Source organism: Dryobates pubescens, chromosome 21 (assembly GCF_014839835.1).
Source record: "Dryobates pubescens isolate bDryPub1 chromosome 21, bDryPub1.pri, whole genome shotgun sequence".
Lineage (NCBI taxonomy): Eukaryota > Metazoa > Chordata > Aves > Piciformes > Picidae > Dryobates > Dryobates pubescens.
Window position 1 is genome coordinate 18840829 of NC_071632.1, and position 21908 is coordinate 18862736.

Here is a 21908-nt window from a genome sequence, read left to right on the forward strand (position 1 = left end):
TTCCTGGCGTTGAGTATCGGTTGCCCCAAGACGCCAAGAGTGTTATCGGTGGCTCTGCTAAGTGTGAACAAACTAAATGAAGCACTTTATTCTGTATAGATGAGGGAAGGTGGGGAGGGGAGGGGAAGCTTGGATGCTTTTCAGGAGCATCAAGTAATGTCCTAGGAAATGTATTATTATTATTATTATTGCTTTTTTTTTTTCTCCCTTTTTTTTAATGACCATGTGTAATCGATATATGTTTATCTTTAACTCCAAGTACAGCAGTTACTCTCTTTGGGATGGTGTGATGAGGGGGAAGCTGAGATGGTTGGCTTAATCCATCAGCATGGGGCTGACTCGGGCGAGTCTGTTGCCTACCACGCAGGTACAGGCAAGCCTTGCTTTGTTGATGGCCACAGGAGGTCCCACGAGGTGCATCCGAGCAGCCTTCCAGGGCACAGCTCACAGCTCCAGGACACCAAGGGCCCAATGTGTGGCCCCATCCTAAGCTGTCTTCTGCCTGGGGGTGCTGGAGCTGCTCTTTGGGCCACCCACAAGCAAGACAAGTCACGGTAGGCTGGTTTAGGTTGTCCCTTAAGGCCAGGCCCCCTTGGCAAGGCTTTGAAACCTGCTTTTGGCCTCTCACCAAGGCACGTCAGGGGTTGCTGAGCTCTGAAAGCGGTGAGAGGTCAGAACTGGGCCTTCCCACTGCCTTCTCCCAGTCTGGAAGTGTTATGACTGTTACCAAAGAGGTTGCAAGTGGAAGGACTGAATCAATAAACGATTTGTCTTTTGTAAAAGAAAACCTAAAGCTCCACCACTTCCTTTGTTACCTGAAGTTTGCTTTGTTGGTTTTGTTTTGGAGGTTTGGTGGTGTTTTTTTTCTTTCTGGGTGGTTGGGTGTTTTTTTTTGAGGGGGTTGGTTGTTGCTGTTGTTGTTAAAGGCTCTTTACATACAGGCAATTGGTTGAGGAGTCAGTGCCCAGCTGGACAGACTTCCCATGGCATATTGGCTGCTGGTGTTGTTTCACGTGTGTAGACTTTGCATACAGGTTGGTGGGAGGTGTGTGCATCTGTGTGAGACAGATAGGCTGTTGTGGGGCCAACAGAAAAAATAGCTTTTCAAGGCTTCAAGTTTCATGAGTTGATAGAGGAAGAGGCTCAATGCTTACAGCCCTGGGGGTTGTCAGGGTAGGGTGAGAGCTAAGCTCCTGGGTCCTGCTGACTCCAGGAGGTTTGTGTGAGCTATGAGCTGGGGCTCTCTGAGCTCCCCTAGGGACAGTGGAGAAACCAGGGAGCCCATCCAAAAGCACCTACTGCCTTTATTGATCTAAAATGGAGCTGTGGGAACCTCACCAGCTATCATCAGCACTGATGGTGGAGAGCTAATGGAAGAGGAGATGATTTCCCCTCACCTTTGGGATGCATCTCCTCCTTTGCTGCTGGCATTGCCTGGAGAAGGACACAGTCTCAAGCTGCACCAGGGGAGGTTTAGGCTGGATGCTGGGAAGAAGTTCTTCCCAGCAAGAGAGATTGGCCATGGGAATGTGCTGCCCAGGGAGGTGGTAGAGTCACCATCATTGGAGGTGTTTAGGAAGAGCCTGGATGGGGTGCTTGGTGCCATGGTTTAGTTGATGAGATGGTGTTGGGTGATAGGTTGGCCTTGATGATCTCAAAGGTCTTTCCCAACCTGCTTAATTCTGTATTCTGTAAGTTAGCAGTGGTGAGACCTGTGCCACTGGAGCTGTGTGTGTCTGAGCTGGGAGTACACCAGGCAGCAGTGAAGAGTGCTGGCTCATGCTGGCATTTCTTGTCTGTGATAGTCTCTGGAGTGAAGCAGCCTCTCGGTGTCTCCAGGTCAGCTTTTTGTTGGGTGAAGAGCAGCTCTGTTGCCTTCCTTGGGCCAGCACTGGCTTGCATGTGCTGAGATTTGGCTCCTGTGGCTCAAGCAATGGCGTATTTCAAGCTCTTCTGAGTCACTTTGTACAACAGCTATTTTTTTCTCTTCTGGTTTCTTGCCCTGTGCCAGCAGTGGCATCTCCTACAGCTTTATGATGGCTGTGAAACACGTGGCAGTGCTAAGCTCCTCTGAAGTGTATTAACCCAATGGACAGTGGGGTGATGTGCAGCTGAGAATGGGGAGCAGTTTTAATCACCACAGCTCAAGCCAGTTTTGAGGGAACCTCACCACACCAACTCATTAAGGCTCAGCAATGTTCCCCATTGACTTCAAAGGGTCCAGATATTCCCCAGGAGAACCAAGGCAAGTTGGAAGGAGTTGGCTGGGGACTGAGCTTCCCTTAGGACCAAGTGGGCTTTCCATTCTTTCCATCACAGAATCATAGAATCAATAAGGTTGGAAAAGACCTCAAAGATCATCAAGTCCAACCTGTCACCCAACACCTCCTGACTGCTAAACCATGGCACCAAGTGCCACATCCAATCCCCTCTTGAACACCTCCGGGGATGGTGACTCCACCACCTCCCTGGGCAGCACATCCCAATGGCCAGCAACTCCTGCACCCATCTAGAGAAGCTGAAGCCAAGGTGGTGGTGCCCAGCCCTGGGCAGGTTATTCTGTGCATGGATTATTTTTTTGTTCCTCCTTTTTCCTTGTCTGCCACAAGCTCTCCTGCATTTGGTGGAATCATCATCATCATTCAGCTTGGCAATCACCCAGAGGCATTTCTGCAGGTCTGGCTAGAAGGTGATTTTGGGTTTTTTGCAGTTCATCTTTTCACACATTTGATTGTTTCAAAGGTTGTTCTTGCCTTTTTTTTTCCCCTCCCCTTTTTTTTTTTAAGCTGTTTTTTTGTGACAGCAAGTCACCTTGGATTTATTTTTCTGGTGAAAAATGTTTCAGTGCTCTTCTGATGTGATTGGCCTCTAAGGAGATTATCCTGTAACTTTTTAAATCCTTAAAATGAAACCAGGACAAGACTCCAGTCCCTTTACTCATGCCAAGTTGTCTTTTCCTTCCAAATGTGTTTTAGTTTCCTCCAGGAGTGCATTTTGAGCCAGAGAGATCGTGGTGTTTTGGCTAGTGTAATTTTCATGCCACTTGGAGGACAGCACTGTGCAAGGTTTGTGATTGTTCTCTGTTATTATTGATTATCACCTCTGGTCACGGTACAATGAGATCACGTAGGCAGCCAACGTCCTTCGAGTCTTAGGTGAGCTTCTAGTCCTCCTGTGTGTGGAGAGTAGCTGGAAGGGTGTGAGTGCTAAAGTTTCAGCTCCCAAATAGGGGAAAGTAAGGAGAATAAAAGGGTCACAAAAATGATGCAGGGATTGGAACCCCTCTGCTTGTGAGGACAGGCTGAGAGGTGTGGGGTTGTTCAGCCTGGAGAAGAGAAGGCTGCAGGGAGACCTTCTGGTGGGATAAATGTTTTAGCAGGGCCTGTTGTGACAGGACAAGGGGTGATGAGTTCAAACTAAAAAGGGGGAGATTTAGACTAGAGAGAAGAAAATGTTTATGCTGAGGGTGGTGAGACACTGGCCCAGGTTGCCCAGGGAGGTGGTAGAAGCCACATTTCTAGACCCATGGCAGGTCAGGTTGTCTGGAGCTCTGAGCAGCCTGCTCTAGCTGCAGCTGTCCCTGCTGACTGCAGGGGGCATGGACTAGAAGACTAGACTAGACTAGACTAGACCAGACCAGGTTGGAAGAGATGTTTGAGATCATCGTGTCCAACCCATCATCCAACACCATCTGATCAACTAAACCATGGCACCAAGCACCCCATCAATTCTCCTAAACACCTCCAGTGATGGTAACTCCACCACCTCCCTGGGCAGCCCATTCCAATGGGCAATCTCTCTTTCTATGAAGAATTTCATCCTAACATCCAGCCTAAAGCTCCCCTGGTGCAGCTTGAGACTGTGTCCTCTTGTTCTGGTGCTGGTTGCCTGGGAGAAGAGACCATGACTTTTGAGGTCCCTTCCTACCCCTACCCATTCTATGATCATGTGCAAAGCTGGGGCTCTGCTGGGGCTCTCCACAGGGCTGGTTTGCTGCATGTGTCCATTGCAGCTTTTGCTTGGTCCTTGGGTTTGTTCCCTGCAGAGATTGGGTTGCAGCTCTTCCCAACATGCAGACAGAGGGGATTTCATTTGAAAGAGGCTAATAATTTATTTTCACATGAACCACTGGTCAGCTGGTGTGGGCATCAGGAGATTTTTGCTCTAGCAGGTCTTTGTCCTGCTGCCAGCACGTTTGTGTTTCTATCAAAACAGCATTATGGATAACTTAAAAAAGGAAAAGAGAAGTACACATTTGTCCTCAGTAGGAAGCTCTCTTTGAGCCAAACACGTCTGAGATCTCCATGTACTTAGCAAACTAGGAGAGACTCTTAAAAAAAACCCCCATCAGAACGTTAAAAATAGGAGAACTGGCAGAAATATAAAACCTTTCCCTGAAAAACAGCACTTGGCCAACCAGAAGTGAGGACATTGTGATCTGTGATTGAAGATGAGAAGCCCAACAGGCTGGAGATGAGCACACATGGCCTCCCCCTGCTCATCTCTTTCCCCCCTTTCCTACCCCACTACTTGCATGACTCTTCCTCCCTGCAGACCTTAGCTCCTGACCTCTCCTCAGCTCAGAGTCAAGGTGGAGGCAAAGAACTGAGTCTATTTTCTTTCCACTGCAACTTCCAAAGTGTTTCTGCTGCCTGTGTTCACATTCTAAGTGTCTCATCCCAACAGCCCTCATCACTCAGGAACTCATCAAAGGCCTTCCAGGTCTCTCCTGTACCACTTGACTTTGACCTTTCCTTTTCCTCTCCAAGGTGGGCTCAGGCACCATGCTCACAGCTGCTTTAGGTGAGAAAATGCTTTCTAAACTCCCTTCCCTGCAGAATGTCAGCTTAGTCCCTTGGGACCCTGCTTTGTGCCTCCCCTGTTGGCTGGGGAGGTTCAACAGTGGTTGAGAAGCTGGGGAGAAACATGGAGAGAGAAGCAGAACAAGTGTATGACCTTTTTGTCCTCTCTGCTGAGACTGAAACAACTCATGGCTCAATGCTTCCCAGCCTACCCCAGCTCCTTCCAGGCTCCAGATCCTATCTCTGGTTACCTTGTGGACACCTTCAACTTCCCATAGGGCTTCAAAACCATTCCTCCCCCTTTCCCATTTGACTGAGGGGAAAGGTACCAATCATAGATGCAATGTCCTACCCAGATGTCACATCTCTGCTCTGCTAAGCATGGCTTCACCTCCCCCATCCCTCCTTGCCCCAGACCTCCATGGAACAAAGCCTAAATCACTCCTGGCTACATCTTTGTCAGGCGCAGGACGTTGAGGCGCACGGGCAGGAAGGTGGCTCCGGAGGCGTACTGGATCTCCCGGAGCACCCCCTCCCACTTCTGCTGCTCTTCATCATACCTGGGGAGGGACAGACAGTTATCAGTGAGGAAAGCCTCTCCTTTCCTTTGTTTCACTTGTTCTCCATAGTGGTGGGAGCCCTGGTTCATGGTGTGGTGTCCCACGGATATTATTTGGCCACAAGACATCTGCAGGAGCTGCGTGGTGACTTTCAGTCTGGTTTGCAGCACTAGGCTGGCACTGGATGTGGGCACAGATAGGGACCATGGATACCAGCACATGGTCTCACAGGGGAGGGTATATTATCCCTTTGGGAAATGGGTTGATGGCTCCAAGTCTGAATGTCCATGGTGAAGGCCAGCAGGTGCCTGCTGAGGGTGCTCTAGAGCCACAGATGTGAAGGACAGGAGCAGCTCCTGCTACATTAGAAGCCATGGGAAGGTGCTTTCTGCTGGCAGGGAAGACTCTGATTTTCCCAGGGGGAGGATGCACTGCACAGAAGTGTCTGCATGCCAAAGGGCAGGTCTGGAATCAGCTCCAGGCAACAAAGCTGAAGGAGCAGACTTTCCCTGGAGGGTTGCTACATGAGGCTGGAAGAGATCACCGAATCACCTCATGTGCCCTCCAGCACAGCAGAGGGCAAACTTCTCACCCAGGGACCCTGCACTGAGCCTGCAGCCTTCTGCTGGGCTAACAACATCCCTCTCATGCTGAAGACAGCAGGAAAGACACAAACTGTCTGTTCTCTCCAGCATCCCTCCCACACCGCCTTGGACAGCCCCAGGGAAGATTGTCACCTCCAGACGTCGTTCAGCTCCGTTGGTACCAGCTCTCCTGACTCTGTCTCCACCGTGGCAAACCCTCCAAGCAGGTAGAGCACCCCAGCCAAGCTCACCAGGCTGACTGAGCTGCGCTCCTGAGGGAACTCAGTGAAGCTGTCCCACCTGCCACACCAAGAGAGAGGAGGTGTTAGAGCACCCCATGCTGAGGCTGGCCTCAAATCAGGGACTGAATTAACCCATGACAGTTTAACCTGCATAGGTCTACCTGGGCTGGGACCATACAGTGACTGTTGTTAGCTCTGTCTCATCATCAAGCTTAGGCTGGAAGTGAGGAGAAAGTTCTTCCCAGAGAGAGTTGTTGGCCATTGGAATGTGCTGCCCAGGGAGGTGGTGGAGTCCCCATCCCTAGAGGTGTTCAAGAGGGGACTGGACGTGGCACTTGGTGCCATGATTTATTAGTCATGGGGTGTTGGGTGATAGGTTGGACTTGATGATCTCTGAGGTCTTTTCCAACCTTATTGATTCTATGATCATAGTTCAGCTTCATTTTGCATCGAGCAGATGAGCTGTGAAGAAGACCTGGCACAGACTGACAGGTCCCAGTGGTGGGGCTGCAGCTGCAAGGCCAGCCCAAAGACAGAGTCCATGGCATTGGTAGAAGCTGCCAAGATAAAGCTACAGCCCTGCAGAGGACCCAAGGACTGCAGCAGCTGGTGAAACCACCTTGAAGGTGAGCCTGTAGGTGATCCACAGCCCAGCTGCAGTGGCACTGGTGATGGCCAACTGTCTGAGGAACACAGACTGGGAGGAGCTGGGGAACTGGGGAACTGGCAGAGGTTGCAAGCAAACTCCAGAATGGCTGGAAGCTGCTTTCAGCCTGCAGCTTCTCCTTGTGTCTCTAACCCCCAGAGGTGTGCCTGGGGACATACTTGTTGGTGGCAATGTCATAGACTTCCACTGTGTTGGTCAAGCCAGAGTCAGTGACCCCAGCGGCGACGTAGATCTTGTCCTTGTGCACCGTGGCTCCGAACAAGGAGCGGGCAGCTTTCATGGGAGCCAGCTCCTTCCACTCAAACTTGGCTGGGTTGTAGACACACATGCTCTTCAGACACTTCCTGGAGAACAAGAGAGAAAAGGAACCTCAGTCACCTGCCAAGGGACAGCTTTGCACTAGGGATGGCTGCTGGCAGGACTGCGTGGTCTCTAGAAAGGATTTTGCTCCTTCACATCTTGGAATCAGAATTATCAGGGTTGGAAGGGACCTCAAGGCTCAGCCAGTTCCAACCCCCTGCCATGGCCAGGGACACCTCACACTACAGCAGGTTGCTCACAGCCACCTCCAGCCTGGCTGCAAACACCTGCAGGGATGAGGCTTCCACCACCTCCCTGGGCAGCCTGTGCCAGTCTCTCACCACCCTCATGGGGAACAACTTCTTCCTAACATCCAAGCTGAATCTCCCCACTTCTATTTTTTTCCATTCCCCCCCAGTCCTATCACTCCCTGACATCCTCAAAAGTCCCTCCCCAGCTTTCTTGTAGCCCCCTGCAGATCCTGGAAGGCCACAATTAGGTCTCCTCAGAGCCTTCTCTGCTCCAGACTGAACAGCCACAACTCTGAGTCTGTCTCCATAGCAGAGCAGCTCCAGCCCTCTGATCATCTTTGTGGCCCTTCTCTGGACATTTCAGCACCTCCAGATCCCTCTTGTAACAGGGCCTCCAGAACAGGTTCCCAGACATCATTGGTGTGCTTAACATATCCACTCCTGCTGTGCCCACTTTGGACAGGAGTCCTGAATCTTGACATTGTGCTCACACAGCTGGATGTGGGTCCACATAGCTAGAGGTGTCTCAGGACCTCACACACAGCCATCAGTGCTCCTGATACAACTTGATGGTGCAACAGGACAAGGGGTGATGGGTTTGAGCTAAAAGAGGGAAGACTAGAGGTAAGGAAGAAATTCTTTGCAAAGAGGGTGTTGAGACCCTGGCCCAGGTTGCCCAGAGAGGTGGTAGAAGCTCCATCCCCAGAACCATTCCAGGTCAGTTTGTATGGGACTCTGAGCGACCTGCTTTAGTTGCAGAAGTCCCTGCAGACTGCAGGGGCGTTGGACTAGATGACCTTCAAAGGTCCCTTCCAGCCCAAAGCACCCTAGGATTCTATGAACTATCATCAGTCATGTCCCTGTTCCCCAGGACAGCAATGTATGCATGCTCACACCTTCCAGACTGCAACCCTGTTGGAGCAGGAGCTGTCTTTGCTGGATTATGGCATGTTTGCTCTGCAAACAGTCACGCTTCTGCCTTGCAAAGCAATTGCTGCCATGCTCCCCAAGAGAGCCTTTTTCTCCTGAGCCTCTCTCCTGCAGGGCAGCAGGTGGGGGTCAGCATTGAGGTTTTTCACTCCTGTTACACATCCCCCATCTGGATTTAGCTACTAGGACCATGCAGCTCCACAAGTCCAAGGCAGGAGACCCCCAATATGAAGTGATTTCTTGTTCTTCAGTGCCATTCCCATTCTGTGCAGTATTTGCTTACTGTGAGCAAAAGGGGATCTTTCATTCCCCCTCCTACAAGGACAATGTCATCTTCCTGAGGTCCCTATAGGACTGCAAAGGTCTTGGGGAGGATTCCAGTCACAGAAGTGAGCTGAGAGGGAAGGATGAACATCTCATGCTCCATCCAACCCTCCTTAACCCGTAGCATCTAGGTTGGGGAAGAACAAACTCATGCTCTGCACTCCCACTTGTTTGGTGGACAGCTCCCTGCATCCCTCTTGCATTTTGACTTACTTGTCATTTCCTTTGCCACCTATGACATAGACAAGGTCCTTGTGTGATACCACTGCGTGGCCATAGACTGCATAGGGAAGGGGATCAGCTTCACCCCACTTGAAGGACCTGGATCAGAAAGACAGGAAGCAAAAGGGTTTGTATCATCCTGGGTGAGGCGCTTTCCAGACCTAGAGGTGAGCACAGAGCCTGACTCCATATCAAACCCAGGAGGTCTCAACAAGATAAGGCTCAGCCAGTAAATTCTGTGATCCTGTGGGAAAAAAGGGAAAATGAACTATGCAGAATGTTTGTGCCACTCTCCACTGCACCTGTCCCTGCTCTTGGGCTTTGGGGAGACACCCCCCCACTTCTCCCAGCATCTCACTTTGCTTATAGCTGAACACAAATGAGACAGAGATTACTGCATGACAGAAAAAAACCATGAAAATCAGTGAGGTGTTGAGGTGTAAGAGCCTGAGAACAGATTAGTTTTTGGCCATTGCTTTGGCTGGCCAACACCAAGCAAGAAACCCCAAGGGTGGCTATGGCCACGTTTGGCAGTGCTGTGTTGAAGCTTCTGAGCTGGCTCTGGGGTAGCTGAGCAGGGGATGGAGCTTTGGAAACCTGAAACTGGCACCCAAGTAGGGCTGCCCAGTTTCTCAAGAGGTGTCAGATCATGTCCATGGAGCTGAGACTCACCTGCAGTTTTCATGCATGTAGGCTGTAGTGGTGGTAGACTTGGCAGCACTGGGTGAGTTGTTGGACTTGATGATCTGAAAGGTCTCTTCCAACCAAAACCAGTGCTATGATTGTGTGTAGCCCCCGGATCTTGTGTTCTAATTGCCCAACCATTCTGGGCAAATATTTGATCCCACAGACCAGCAGTTTGCTTTCTCCAGGTTTGTCACAGATAAAATCTCACCCTACATAATGCTAGAAATGGAAGTGGTGCTGATGACCTCTCTGCCAGCTTCAAATCAGAATGCAAACCACCCCCTGAGCACTTAGTGGAGGCAGCCACATCCTTTCCCAGAGTCTGCAGGGGCAGATAAATGCCCCATTCTCTGGGGACTAAACTGGTTTCAAATCCTTGAAGCACTCATGCCTAAATATAGACCAAGCAAAGGGCTGCTTTACACCTACTGCTCTGCTTCTCTGGGACAGAGAGCAGCAGGGCTGGGATGTTTGTCTCCTGTGAGCACAGCAGGGTGCTGCCTTTTGATAAAGCTTATGACCAAACAGGAGGCAGAACTTACTGTCCAAAAATAATCAGATATTAAGTTTGGTGTCATGATTGATGGGCCATTCAGTACTACATCTGAATGTTTCCAACTCAGCTTTCCTGTTCATAAGCCACTCCTGGTGAGATCATGGTAAATGCTACTGAACTTCCAACCAGCAGGCAAGAGCAGAAAGAGAAACTCCCCTTGCTCCTCTGCAGAGGTCTCACATGAGCATCACTAAGCTCACTCCCTGATAACATAATATCCCCATTATGACTTCCATCTCCAGGAGGTTCAATTACAATGAATGCAGCAGCTGGTGAGAGACAGATCAGAGCCCCGGGGTCAGACAGCTTGAGACAGCCCCAGTGGTCCCACACCTAGCTGCAGAGTTCGAGCCCCAGCTCCTAAACCTTTCAGACCCTGGAGAGCTGGAATCATTTTGCACAGCAGCTGCTTCCCCTTCTCCTGTGCACCACCTCCCACCCCCACTCCCACCCCAGCACTTACAGCCGGTCGTAGCACAGGACCGAGTCCAAGGTCTTCTCACCCTCTTTCAGTTCTTTCCCTCCGACCACAAAAATGGAGTTTTCTGCCTCTCCCAGGCCAAAGAGGCAGCGAGGGGAGGGCAGGGGGGGCATCCCCAGCCAGTCTGAGTCCAGATGGTCGTACTGAAAGGGAACACATGGCCATTAGTGTCTGCTCACCCAGCACAGTTGCTCAGCAAAAGGCAGGGTCTGGAGGCTGAGGGCAAAATCCCTTCCCGCGTGCAGCGTGATCACCTCAATAGGCCCTTTCAGTTTGTGCCCATTCTTTACCATCTGGTGCAGGACTGGACATCTTAGTGCAAATCCAAGTCACAGCTATATGTCACATATGTTTTGTGACTGTTTGCTATGGGCTGAGGCCAAAGAGCTTCGGCTTGCTGGGTTGCCTCCAAAGACTTGGCCTCAGCTGGGTGCCTGTGGCTACTGTCTCTTTGGATGCTGTGGTCCACATATCTGGTATTTATAGTGCAAGCCCTGCAGCTCAGTCATCAGGAGAGTTCCTGCTTCTTGATGGCTTCAGCATTGTTTTCAAGTCATAAATCTTGGAAGTGACAAATTAAGGACACCCTTTTCCATCTGAAATGTCAATGGAATCCTTTTGTTCCTGACGAAACTGGCAAGGCCTCTGGGATTCATCAGCATGTTTATCTTCTGGTGCCTGCCCTTCAGTCTGAACCACCACTGACCTAACTCTGCTGGCTTCAGCAGGAGGAATGTGAAATCAGGGAGGCCAGAAGCTGAGTCATAGGATTATAACAACATTATGGTTGGAAGAACCCTCTAAGATCAAGTCCAACACCACCCTGCCCACCAAGCCATTAAGACAGAAGGTGTAAGGTGCTGCTGCACTGACAGAATGATTTGAGAGTCCATCATGCAGCTGCCTCTCTACATCTTTGTGAAGGTTCAGCTGACAAAAGCCTCAAAGACTCTTCTACTCATACAGAAACCTTGAGCTATGTAGTGGCACCAACAGCAATCAACTCACATCTGCAGACTGATGGCACCGTCCAGTCCAGCAAGCAGTGTCCCCTTCTTGTGGGGAAGGAGCTAAAAGTGACCACATGATGCCCAAGGTGTTTGCTACTGAGTCAATGGCAAACTGGGAGCTGAATATAGAAATCTGGCTGCTGGTAGCTTGGAATCACAGAATCATTTAGGCTGAGAGGACCTTCAAAGGTCTTTCATCCAGCCCTCATGCTCAAGCAAGTGCAGCTTTGGAGTTAGAGCAGGTTGCCAGGGCTTTGTGCAGTCAAATGTTAAATGTCTCCAAGGATGGATATTTTGTGACCTCACTGGATCCCTACCCCAGTACTCCACCACTTCTGTTGGGAAGTTCTCCTCACAGCTAACTGAAATTTCCTTTGCTGCCATTTCCTTTTGTCCCATTTTGGTGCAAATCCAAGAACAGTTTGGAAACCTCTTCTGTGACCCCCTCCCAGTAGAGAGCTGCAGACACCAATGACATCTCCCCTTCTCCTTCTCTGGACTGATCACACTCAGCTCAGTCTCCTCTTGTACTTCCTGCTCTGCATCCCTGACCCTCCTGGTGACCTCTGCTAGACTCATGCCATTACTTCAACGTCTGCTTTATGCTGGAGACCTCCAGACTGGACACAGCATGAAGATGTGGACTCACAAGTGTATGATCAAAGGGACTGCTTGCTGCAGTCATGCTGAAACAGCCCAGGACATTGTGAACCTTCACTGCTGCTCAAGGAATTAATCTGCCTGGCCAGCAGCTTGGCTGGTGGAGCACTGATCTCCAGACACAAGTTTTGGCTGAATACAGAGCAGCCTGTGTACCTGCTCTGCTCAGGTAAGTGATGGAGCTGGTCACATCTGCTGTTGTCCTTTGTGAAGGGCTATATGTCCAAGAGCATGTCCCTTGGAACTCTTACTGCCTTCACCCTCCTTCCTCCTTTCTAGGGCTGCATTTTCTTCCTGCTGACTTCTAGTTTCACAGACCTCCCATGGGCTGCACACCCTCCAAAGCCTGACCCTGCCCAGGTGAGGACAAGCATGGTCCACATACAAGGGCCACGATGCAGACATACAACCCTACCCATACAACAGAATCACAGAATGGTAGAGATTGGAAGGGACCTCTGAAGATCATCAAGTCCAATCACCCTGCCAGAGCAGGATCACCTAAAGCAGATCACACAGGAACACATCCAGGTGGGCCTTGAAAGTCTCCAGAGACAGAGACTCCACCACTTCTCTGGGCAGCCTGCTCCAGTGCTCTCCCTCCCTCCGAGAAGTTCCTTCTCACGTTGAGATGGAACTTCCTACGTTGAAGTTTATGCCTGTCACCTCTTGTCCTGTCACTGGGGACCACTGAGAAGAGTCTGGCCCCATTTTCCTGATGGCTCAGGTATGTCTCACCTTGGGATCTACCCTTGCTTCATCCTTTCTGCATGGACAAGTTATTGTTTCTTCCCAGAAGAGATGTGAGCCATGGGAGAAGAACAAAAGGATTTCTGGGAATGGGGGAAGAGCAGAGGCTTTACTGAATTCCTCTAAGGGCTAGCTGTCTGCAGAGCAAGTGCTCTTGGGTCACAGCCCAGGCTGGGGCTCAGGTTGCAGGCACGCAGCTCAGTCTGCTCACAGCTCTGGTTGCTGCTTTTCTTGTGGAGGATCCCCAAAAACGTCACAGCACGTTTACCCCCTGCCCAACAGGATGGAAATGGCCAGGGCAGAGATCATGAGCAGGAGCTAGCATGAGAGGAGCACTGGAAACAGGGCAGGGACATACCCTGTGCCATCCTTGGGGCACAGCAGCTCTGTGGCTGCTGCTGCTGCTCTTCCTAGCAGACTCACCCTTAGGTTTTACTGGAGGTTTGTAACCACAGGCCATTAAGGATGCAAAGCAGAACCTAGACCTGATGCCACTGACCTTCAAAATGATCCTCTATTCATTATTTGGATCAAGAAGGCTTATTCCTAATGCCTGCTCCTTCAAGCCTCGTTTCTCAGTCACCAGAACCCCCCTTTCAGTGGGATCTGCTTGAAGAAATCATCTGGGGAGAAGATTCTGCAGTAAAGCAACTCAGATGTTTCACCTTCACTAACAACTTGGATTTTAGCATCCCACAGCAATGGAATATTACTGGCATCACGTGGGACCTAAAGCCTGGAGGTGCTCCAAAGTGGGCAAAACCCCCAAAGAAAGATGAAGCAAGTACCTGCAGGAAGTAGGAACTCATGGGATCCTCTTTGCTGTCCTCATTGTAGTAAAGTCCTCCAACAATGAAGATCTGATTCTCTTTGGTCACCAGACTGACGTGGTTCTTTGGGATCTGAGCAGACAGGGAGGCAAAGTAGCACTCGTTGGCGGTGGGGTCGTAGGCCACCGCTCCACTGTCGCTCACCATGAAGATGAGGTCCTGGAGGAACATCCCAAAGCGCATTGTGTCGTTCAGGATCCCTGGGAGAGCTTCCTCCTCGGCCTCCTCTTTCTCCTCCGCCGCTCCATTGACCACGTTGGCTTTCTCTTGCTTTTCATCGCTTTTCTTCACTTTCCTCTTCTTCACCACGGTGAATTTGCCTTTCTGGGCGTCCTTCACCATCTGCAGCTTCTTGAGCAGCTCTGGGCTGGCCCTGACCAGCGCGTGCTTCTCCACGTGGTCCCTGAGGTAGTCGCCGGGCATGAGGCGGAAGCGGATGCTCTCGAAGACGACGGGCAGCGCCTTCTGCCGGCTCTCGCGCTCCTTGCTCTCCACCCACTTCATCACCACCTCGAAGACGGTCTCCTCCTTCTCGATGTTGAGGGAGTCGCTGGAGATGACGGCGATGAGCTCGTCGGGGGAGAGCTGGTAGAACTCCTGGTCGCGAGAGACCAGCGGGAAGCGGTCGCAGATGAAGTCCCGGGCGGCCACCGCCAGCCGGGCGCAGTCCAGCATCAAGCCCAGCCTGAAGATGGCCAAGCAGTTGCTGAGGCAGAGCCTCTTCTGCAGGAAGGAGACGCAGACGGTGAAGATGGAGGGGATCTGGAACATGTTGGCCACGGAGAAGATGTCCTGCACGTTCTGCTCCGTGATCTCCAGCTCGGAGGTGTAGATGTAATGAAGAATCTTGCCCATGACATCTGGGTCGACGTCTTCCAGGCTGATCTCCCTCTTCTTGCTCTCCTCCATGTCTGAGAGGAACATGGCTCGAAAATAAGGGCTGCAAGCTGCCAGCACCAGCCTGTGGCAGGGAAACTCCTTCCCCTTCACTTTTAAGACACAGTCCAGAAACTTGTTGTGGTCCAACATGTCTTTGAGGCCGTCCTGGAGGAGAGTTTGCTGGTAGAGACGCAGTTCTTCCACTTGATCAAAAGGCAACCCCATGGCGACACGTACCCGCTCCTCTGTCACCCCAGCCCCTCTCCCTTCTGTATTTATGAGGCTATACCTGAGCTCCTGGTGCAGAAATGGACTCAAAGCAGGGCTGGTGGGTCTGCCCAGCTTCCAGCCCCTCAGCAGACTGGGAATGTGGAAGGCTTGGCACTATGGCAGCTGTCTGTGTACTTCAGCTCCCAGCGCAGGGCTTTATATAGCCACAGCGTTACAAAGCTTAAGGAATCCATACTGGAGCATGTGTAAGCCGATCACCCCTTAATATGACACATGGGACAAGGAGGAAGGGAGGGCAGTGGGGGAACAGCTGTACTCCCAGCCTCCATGCTTCAGGAAGGGGCTGTCAGCCCCTGAGTCACTGCAGCGGGAGCTTTAGCTGCCGTCCCCGTGACGGGAGATGTGTGCGACCCCATCGGCTCAGCTGCTGGGAAACTGCCTTCAGATGACTCAAACGCCAGAATCTGCCTTCTGGGTCATGAATGGCAAGGCTGGGACCTTCTCCTGGCACCACTGAACACACTGCTCCCAAGCTGCTGAACCTTTTGCTGTGCTGAAAATAGGCTGTGAAGTCAAAGCTGGAAAGATGCAACGAGGGAGTGCCTTCTGTGGGCTTGGTGGCATCCCTAGCTCCAGCCAGATTGCTCCCAGGGCTGCTTTTCTATGTCCTTTGTTCTCCCAAGCAATAGGACAAGAGGAAACACCCTCAAGTTGATCCAGAGGAGGTTTAGGTTGGATATTAGGAACAATTTCTTCGCTAAAATGTTTGTCAAGCCCTGGAACAGGCTGTCCAGGGCAGTGGTGGAGTCACCATCCCTAGAGGGATTCAAAAGCTGTGTAGATGTGCTGCTGAGGGATGTGGTTTAGTGGTGACCTTACAGTGCTAGGTTAACAGTTGTACTTGATCTCTTCCAATCAAAATGATTCTCCTCTGGAGTGATTTTTCAGGGTTCTGTGGATGGAAAAGGAAGACAGAGCTCTTTATTTACACCCCCAGGTGGGATATGAGACCTATGCTAGAAGATACTTCCATCACCACTACCCCACCCTGCAGTCAGCAGGGACATCTCCAACTAGAGCAGGCTGCCCAGGGACACATGGAGTCTGATCTTCAGTGTCTGCAGAGGTGGGGCTTTAACCACCTTCCTGAGCAGCCTGTTCTGGTAGTTCACCACTCCTATCATAAAGAACTTCCTCCTGATGTCCAGCCTAACCCTGTTCCAGTTCCAGACCATTTCCACTCCTCCTGTCACCACAGGCTCTTCTAGACAGTCCTTGCCCAGCCTTGCTGTGGGTCCCTTCATATACTGAAATATAGCTATTAGGTCTCCCTGGAGCCTTCTCTTCTGCAGGCTGGGCAGCCCCAACTCTCTCAGCCTGTCCCCATAGAGGAGGTGCTCCTGCCCTCTGATCATCTTGGTGGCCCTCCTCTGAACCCACTCCAGCAAGTCCAGACACTCACTTTGCCACCTCCCCCTAGCACTCACACAATCACAGAGCACTGGGGGATGGAATAGACCTCAGAGGGTCATTGAGTCCACCCCCCCTGCCAGAGCAAGAGCACCTAGAGCAGGTCACACAGGAACACATGCAGGTGGGCCTTGAGTATCTCCAGAGAAGGAGACTCCATAACCTCTCTGGGCAGCCTGCTCCAGGGCTCTGCCACTCTCACAGTGAAAAAGTTTTCTCTTGTGTTCCCTTGGAACCTCCTCTGCTCCAGCTTGCACCCAGAGCCCCTTGTCCTGTCATTGGACATCCCTGACAGAGCCTGGCTCCATCCTCCCTGTACATGAATGAGGTCACCCCTCAGACTCCTCTGCTCCAAGCTCAAGAGCCCCAGTGTTGGGTTAATGGTTGGACTGGATGTTCCCTTCTTAGAGGTGTTCAAGGCCAGGTTGGATGAGTCTAGTTAAGAGCTGTCACTGACCATGGCCAGGGGGTTGGAGTAGATAGAATAGGATGGAATTAACCAGGTTGGAAAAGACCTTTGAGATCATCCAGTCCAACCTATCACCCAACACCATCTAATCAACTAAACCATGGCACCAAGTGCCTCATCCAGGCTCTTCCTAAACACCTCCAGGGATGGTGACTCCACCACCTCCCTGGGCAGCACATCCCAATGGCCAATCTCTCTATGAAGAACTTCTTCCTAACATGCAGCCAGCTGTGCATCATGGAAGATTTATGGAAAATAAAGTTATTTTAAAATCCCCCTCTTTCATCACCACCACCTCCCCTTTCCCACCACATCTGCCCCTTTCCCCTCCCCTTTTTCCCCTCAAACCCAGAGCACCTGGGCTCTGGTGGAGTCTCCTCCCACCCCAGCTGTGGCCACTTGGCCCTCCCCACCCACTCCCCTATTTAATCCTCTGCCAGGAAAGGCAGAAGCTCCAAGCTGAGCCCTTCTGGGCTGGAGGATCCTCCTCTCATCACTGGTGAGTGCCCCTGGTGCACACTGGGTGATGGTGGTGGTGACAACAAAGGCCGGGGGGCCTGCTGGCCCCCCGGTTAGCTAGGAACACTACTCCAATATTGATGACTCCTCTGATATCATCCACGGGTGCTAGCTGGGCTTCCTTGCTGGGGCTGAGCTCCTCTGGGTGGTATCTTGGCTGGTGAGGGTCTTCCCCTGCCCCCCAGTTCTGGGATGGGTGCAAAAATGGTGGTGATGGAGCAGGAGCTGTTTAGGCAGGGTGGAGAATGGTGTAGAAGGAGCAGGAGCTGCCTTGGGAAGGTGAAGGCTGGGGGGGTGGTGGGGGGAGGATGACTAGATGAAGAGACCTGAGGGTTTAGGCTGGATGTGAGGAGGAAGTTCTTCCCAGAAGGAGAGATTGGCTATGGGAATGTGCTGCCCAGGGTGGTGGTGGAGTCTGTTCTGCTCCCTGTTCTGCTCCCTGTTCTGCTCCCTGTTCTACCCTCTGTTCCTGGTTGGCTTTGCCTCCATGCAGAAAGAACAGACCCATCAATACTTCAGCAAGCACAGCACCATGGTGGCTATGACAGTGAAACTTCTCCATCATGATCATTTTGCTTGGTGGGAAAATCTCTGCTTTTCAGAGCAAAACAACAAGTTTTAACAACAACAACAACTAAAGTTCTCCAAGAGTGAATTTTCTCCCTGGCTACCAGCAGACCACACCAGGATGCTGAAGGGACTGCAGCACTGCCCTGCTGAGGAGAAGCTAAGAGCCCTGGGGCTTTTTGGTCTGGAGAGGAGAGGACTGAGAGGGGAATAAATGTTTATCAATATGTGAGGGCTGGGGGTAAGGAGGGAGGGAGGGGACAGGCTCTGCTCAGCTGCACCCCGGGATAGGACAAGGGGCAAGGGACATAAACTACAGCACAGGAGGTTCCACCTCAACATGAGGAGGAACTTCTTCACTGTGAGGCTCGCAGAGCCCTGGAGCAGGCTGCCCAGAGAGGTTGTGGAGTCTCCTTCTCTAGAGACTTTCAAGACCCATCTGGATGTGTTCCTGTGCTGGATTCTGTGGCCTTGCTCTGGCAGGCGGGGGTTGGACTTGATGACTTCAATGGTCCCTTCTGACCCCTAACATCCTATGATCTTTCCCACATCTTGGTGACAGAGAGAGGGTCTGAGGCAGAGAAGTAAAGAGAGCACAACAGTGAGCTTCATGTTATAAATGAAGAGTTTTAAACAGAACACAGACATCTGCTTGTAAGATGAGAGCCTCCTGCTAAGGTCTACTGAGATTCAGCCCTCCAAGATTGAAGTCTGGAGGCACAGCAAGACAACCTGCCTGGCCTTCAGCTGATGCTCCAGAAAAGCTGAGGTCTCCAGCAGGTCTTGTGTCCTGCTTACACCCCCAGGAATGTCTTGGCAGACCCCCTGGGTCCTCAGATGGCTGGTTGAAGTCCAGATCTTTCCCTGGAGCTCCCCAAGAAGCAAATTAGTTCTGACAGCCATGGGTGAGCAGAGGAGCTATAATTATTTATACCTACTGATACATGGATCTGGTTTATCTCTGTTACTGTGGACCCTCGGGGCTGGCTCACACTCACTGGTGGCACAGGCTTAATTAAGGATTTAATTAGGTCTACACAAAGATAGTAGCCACTATTCCTGGTGCCTTTCAAGCCACAGAGCCCCTCACCCTGGCATGGGTGTATTTATCAGGGTGCTTTCTGCCATGATGGTCTTCTACATAAGTGGGGAGAGGGAATTACACTGGTATGAAGCCTTTGTGTACTGGTGAGCCTCCATTAACACCTGAAAGGTACAAATACAGCAGGGAAACCATCACTGGCTGCCTTGGGAGCTCTTCTGCTGTGCTGCTCATCCAGACTGGGGTCAGAAGACAAGAGCTGATCTCTGAATGTGTTGAACTTCAGAAACGTTTCTGTGCTCCCAAACATCTGGGGCTGGACAGCCCTGTGCTCCCCTCTCCCCTCCCTCTGCATGAGCTCTGTACTTCCTCAAGTTTAATCCTGTGTTGCTGTGCTGGGATTTTTCCCTCTCCTGCTTTTAATCTCCCTTGAGCCCTGGCTTGTTTTCCTTCTCGCTGTGCTGCTCAGCATGTGCTGCCAGCTGAGGTTTGCTTCCATCACAAGGTGCCCCTGCCCATTCCTTCCCAGAAGAGCTCCCAAGAGAGCAGAGGGTCTAAGGCTCCTCCCAGGTTTGTGATCCACTCACGAGAAGAGCACAGTGCTGGTCCCACACCTCCTATGGGCTCTGAGTTGGCTTCAGCAGCTTTGCAAAGTGGTTGGACCAGCTACAAGGTTTGGGGAAGCAATTGGTGTGTCCAGGGCACTGTCTCCTCAGTGCTCTGTGTCTCTGGGAGCTGGTTTACTGCACCCCAGTCAGACACCCACCTGTGATGAGAGGACTCTGGTGATGTCCATCTGTCCCCTTTCATCCCACAAACAGCTTAAATGTTTCAGCTGATCAGATGGTGTTGGGTGATAGGTTGGACTTGATCTCAAAGGTCTTTTCCAACCTGGTTAATTCTATTCTACAAATCAAGAATTCAGCCTAGGCACTTTTGACTCCTCCCAGTGCCTCCTAACCCCCAGCAGTGCTGGGACACCATCCTCACAATGGCTTGTGGCAGCAATCACACATGAGAAGCCAGCAGTGCTTCATGCAGCTCCAATCCACAACCTTCAGAACCTCTCACCCACTGAGCATTTGGTGGTCAGATTGTTCTCCTCCTTACGCTTTGGGTTGCACACTTCCAGTCCGGACCTCCAGCCCAGTGTTTCCTTCTCCCCTGTGTGCTTGCTCTTCCCTCACTTCTGCTTTTCTGTTGTCCACACTGGTTGGTCCTTTGTCACTTTATGACCTCTTTATGCACAACATGATTTTTAGAGTGACTTGGTCTGAGCCTTGCTGCCCTGGAGAGCTAAAGCCACATCTGATTGTTATGAGAGACTTTGCTCTGAGGAGAGCAGTGGAATATGAAGCTTGGATAGCTCATCAATTCCAAGCCCTCTGCAACCATTCTCTCCTGCAGAGGCTTTGGTCACATCCAACTTGTCCCATCTGTCTTCCACTTGCTGGGTCCAATATGTCACCACTGTGGAGGAGCTGGTCTCCAAGCAGGCACCAGCCAAGCCCAGAGGGATGTAGCATCTGCAAGAGGATGAGATGGCACAGGTAGATGTGATAAGGGTGAGCAGTGATCACAGTCACCATTTGGTTATCTCTGTGCATACATGGATGGATGAATCGAGTTCCCCCACCCCTGAGAGTGCTGACTGCTGTGCAGCAGACACCACAGCTCTGGATGGAGGTGAGAGAGCCTTCACCTACCTGCCCACAGGTCTAACAGAACTACAGCTAGTGATTTCCAACCACCAATGGACTAAGTCAGTTACTAAGTGTGTCTCTAAGTGGACAACAGTCCCCCCCAAAACATGGAGGTAGGTGAGGACACATGGAAAGCATCCTGTGAGGCTGTAGCAGCATCACTTCCTCTCATACAACATCTTAGAACAAGGAAAGAGAAGGTAGGACTTGGAGGCACGTGGGTGTCCAGCACAGGGCTTTGAGTTGGGATTTGTAGCTGCAATAAGGAAAGGCTTTTCTTGGGTGAGTTTTGCCAGCAGCCAGACAATAACCAGGTGAGAGGAGATGCTCTTCTCCAGCAGAGAGCTGAGCAGTTGATAAATCCCATTATGCAGAGGCACAAGCTGAGGCTGAAGATCTCCTGCATAAGGAGACCTGCTTGAGACCTCACCACCTGGGTGCTCCTGGCCCACCAGACCTCCAGGGCTTTTAACAGCAGTGAGAGCTGAGGGGATAACTTCAGGCAAAGGGGTGCAAAGCCCAAGCTCTCCCATCAAGTGTCTCCCTAACAAATCACTCTCTCAGTTGGTGTCTAAGATTAGCTCCTTCTGGCAGCTCAGCAGATGCAGCTGCTGGGTAAATTTAGAGCCTTAGTGAATGAGTTATTCTGCTCTCCCAGAGTGTCCAAGTCAGGAGGGCAGTGCAGAGTCACTGGGCTTTGCCACGTGAGTCACCCACTTGGACATCAGGATGTGGGTGACTCTGTTTGTCCCCCAGGGCAACCAGGGACCTGAGCTGAGCCACCTGCAGAGGAAGAACCTTTGATCTCAGCAGCCCAGGCTGCCTTCAGCTGTGTGAGGACATCAGTATATGGAGGAAAAGAGCTGAAGTGTCCAAGGGAAGGAAGCAGATGCTGTCAGAGCTGCTTTGGTGGTAGAGAGTAAATCTGAAATAATGGAGGTGCCAAGAAACAGCTACCAAAGATCCAGCAGCAGGTCAGTGTCAGAAAGGGACATTTCTGCTAGCTGAAAGGGTCCTGGGGAAGTGAGTAGGGATGCCCACCGAGGCACAATGCCTGCCCTTGCTTCCAACAGCTCTGGTGGAGCTTCCAGAAATAAAGGCAATGTGGCTGCCCACTGAACAACTACATGGGTGAGAGTCTGGTGGCAGCAGGCCCCTGATGCTTCACCAGT

At 51.4% G+C, this 21908-nt stretch overlaps 1 protein-coding gene across 1 annotated transcript; it reads right to left on the reverse strand.

Moving 5' to 3' along the window:
- Positions 1–5107: 5107 nt before the first annotated feature.
- KLHL40 (kelch like family member 40) lies at positions 5108–14974 on the reverse strand. The gene is made up of 6 exons (XM_009898132.2): positions 13815–14974; positions 10589–10749; positions 8874–8981; positions 7014–7199; positions 6100–6246; positions 5108–5362 (listed from the first exon to the last, which is right to left on the reverse strand). The coding sequence occupies exons 1-6, from the start codon at positions 14958–14960 to the stop codon at positions 5251–5253; spliced, it is 1860 nt and encodes a 619-aa protein (XP_009896434.1). The 5' UTR covers positions 14961–14974; the 3' UTR covers positions 5108–5250.
- Between the last annotated feature and the right edge of the window lie 6934 nt (positions 14975–21908).

Coding starts and splice junctions, on each gene's coding strand:
- KLHL40 (XM_009898132.2), bottom strand. CDS start 14,960: ATGGGGTTGCCTTTTGATCAAGTGGAAGAACTGCGTCTCTACCAGCAA. Junction 7,200..8,873: donor GGTGGCAAAGGAAATGACAA/GTAAGTCAAAAT, acceptor CTTGTTCTCCAG/GAAGTGTCTGAAGAGCATGT. Junction 5,363..6,099: donor GAGCTGAACGACGTCTGGAG/GTGACAATCTTC, acceptor GTCCCTCCCCAG/GTATGATGAAGAGCAGCAGA.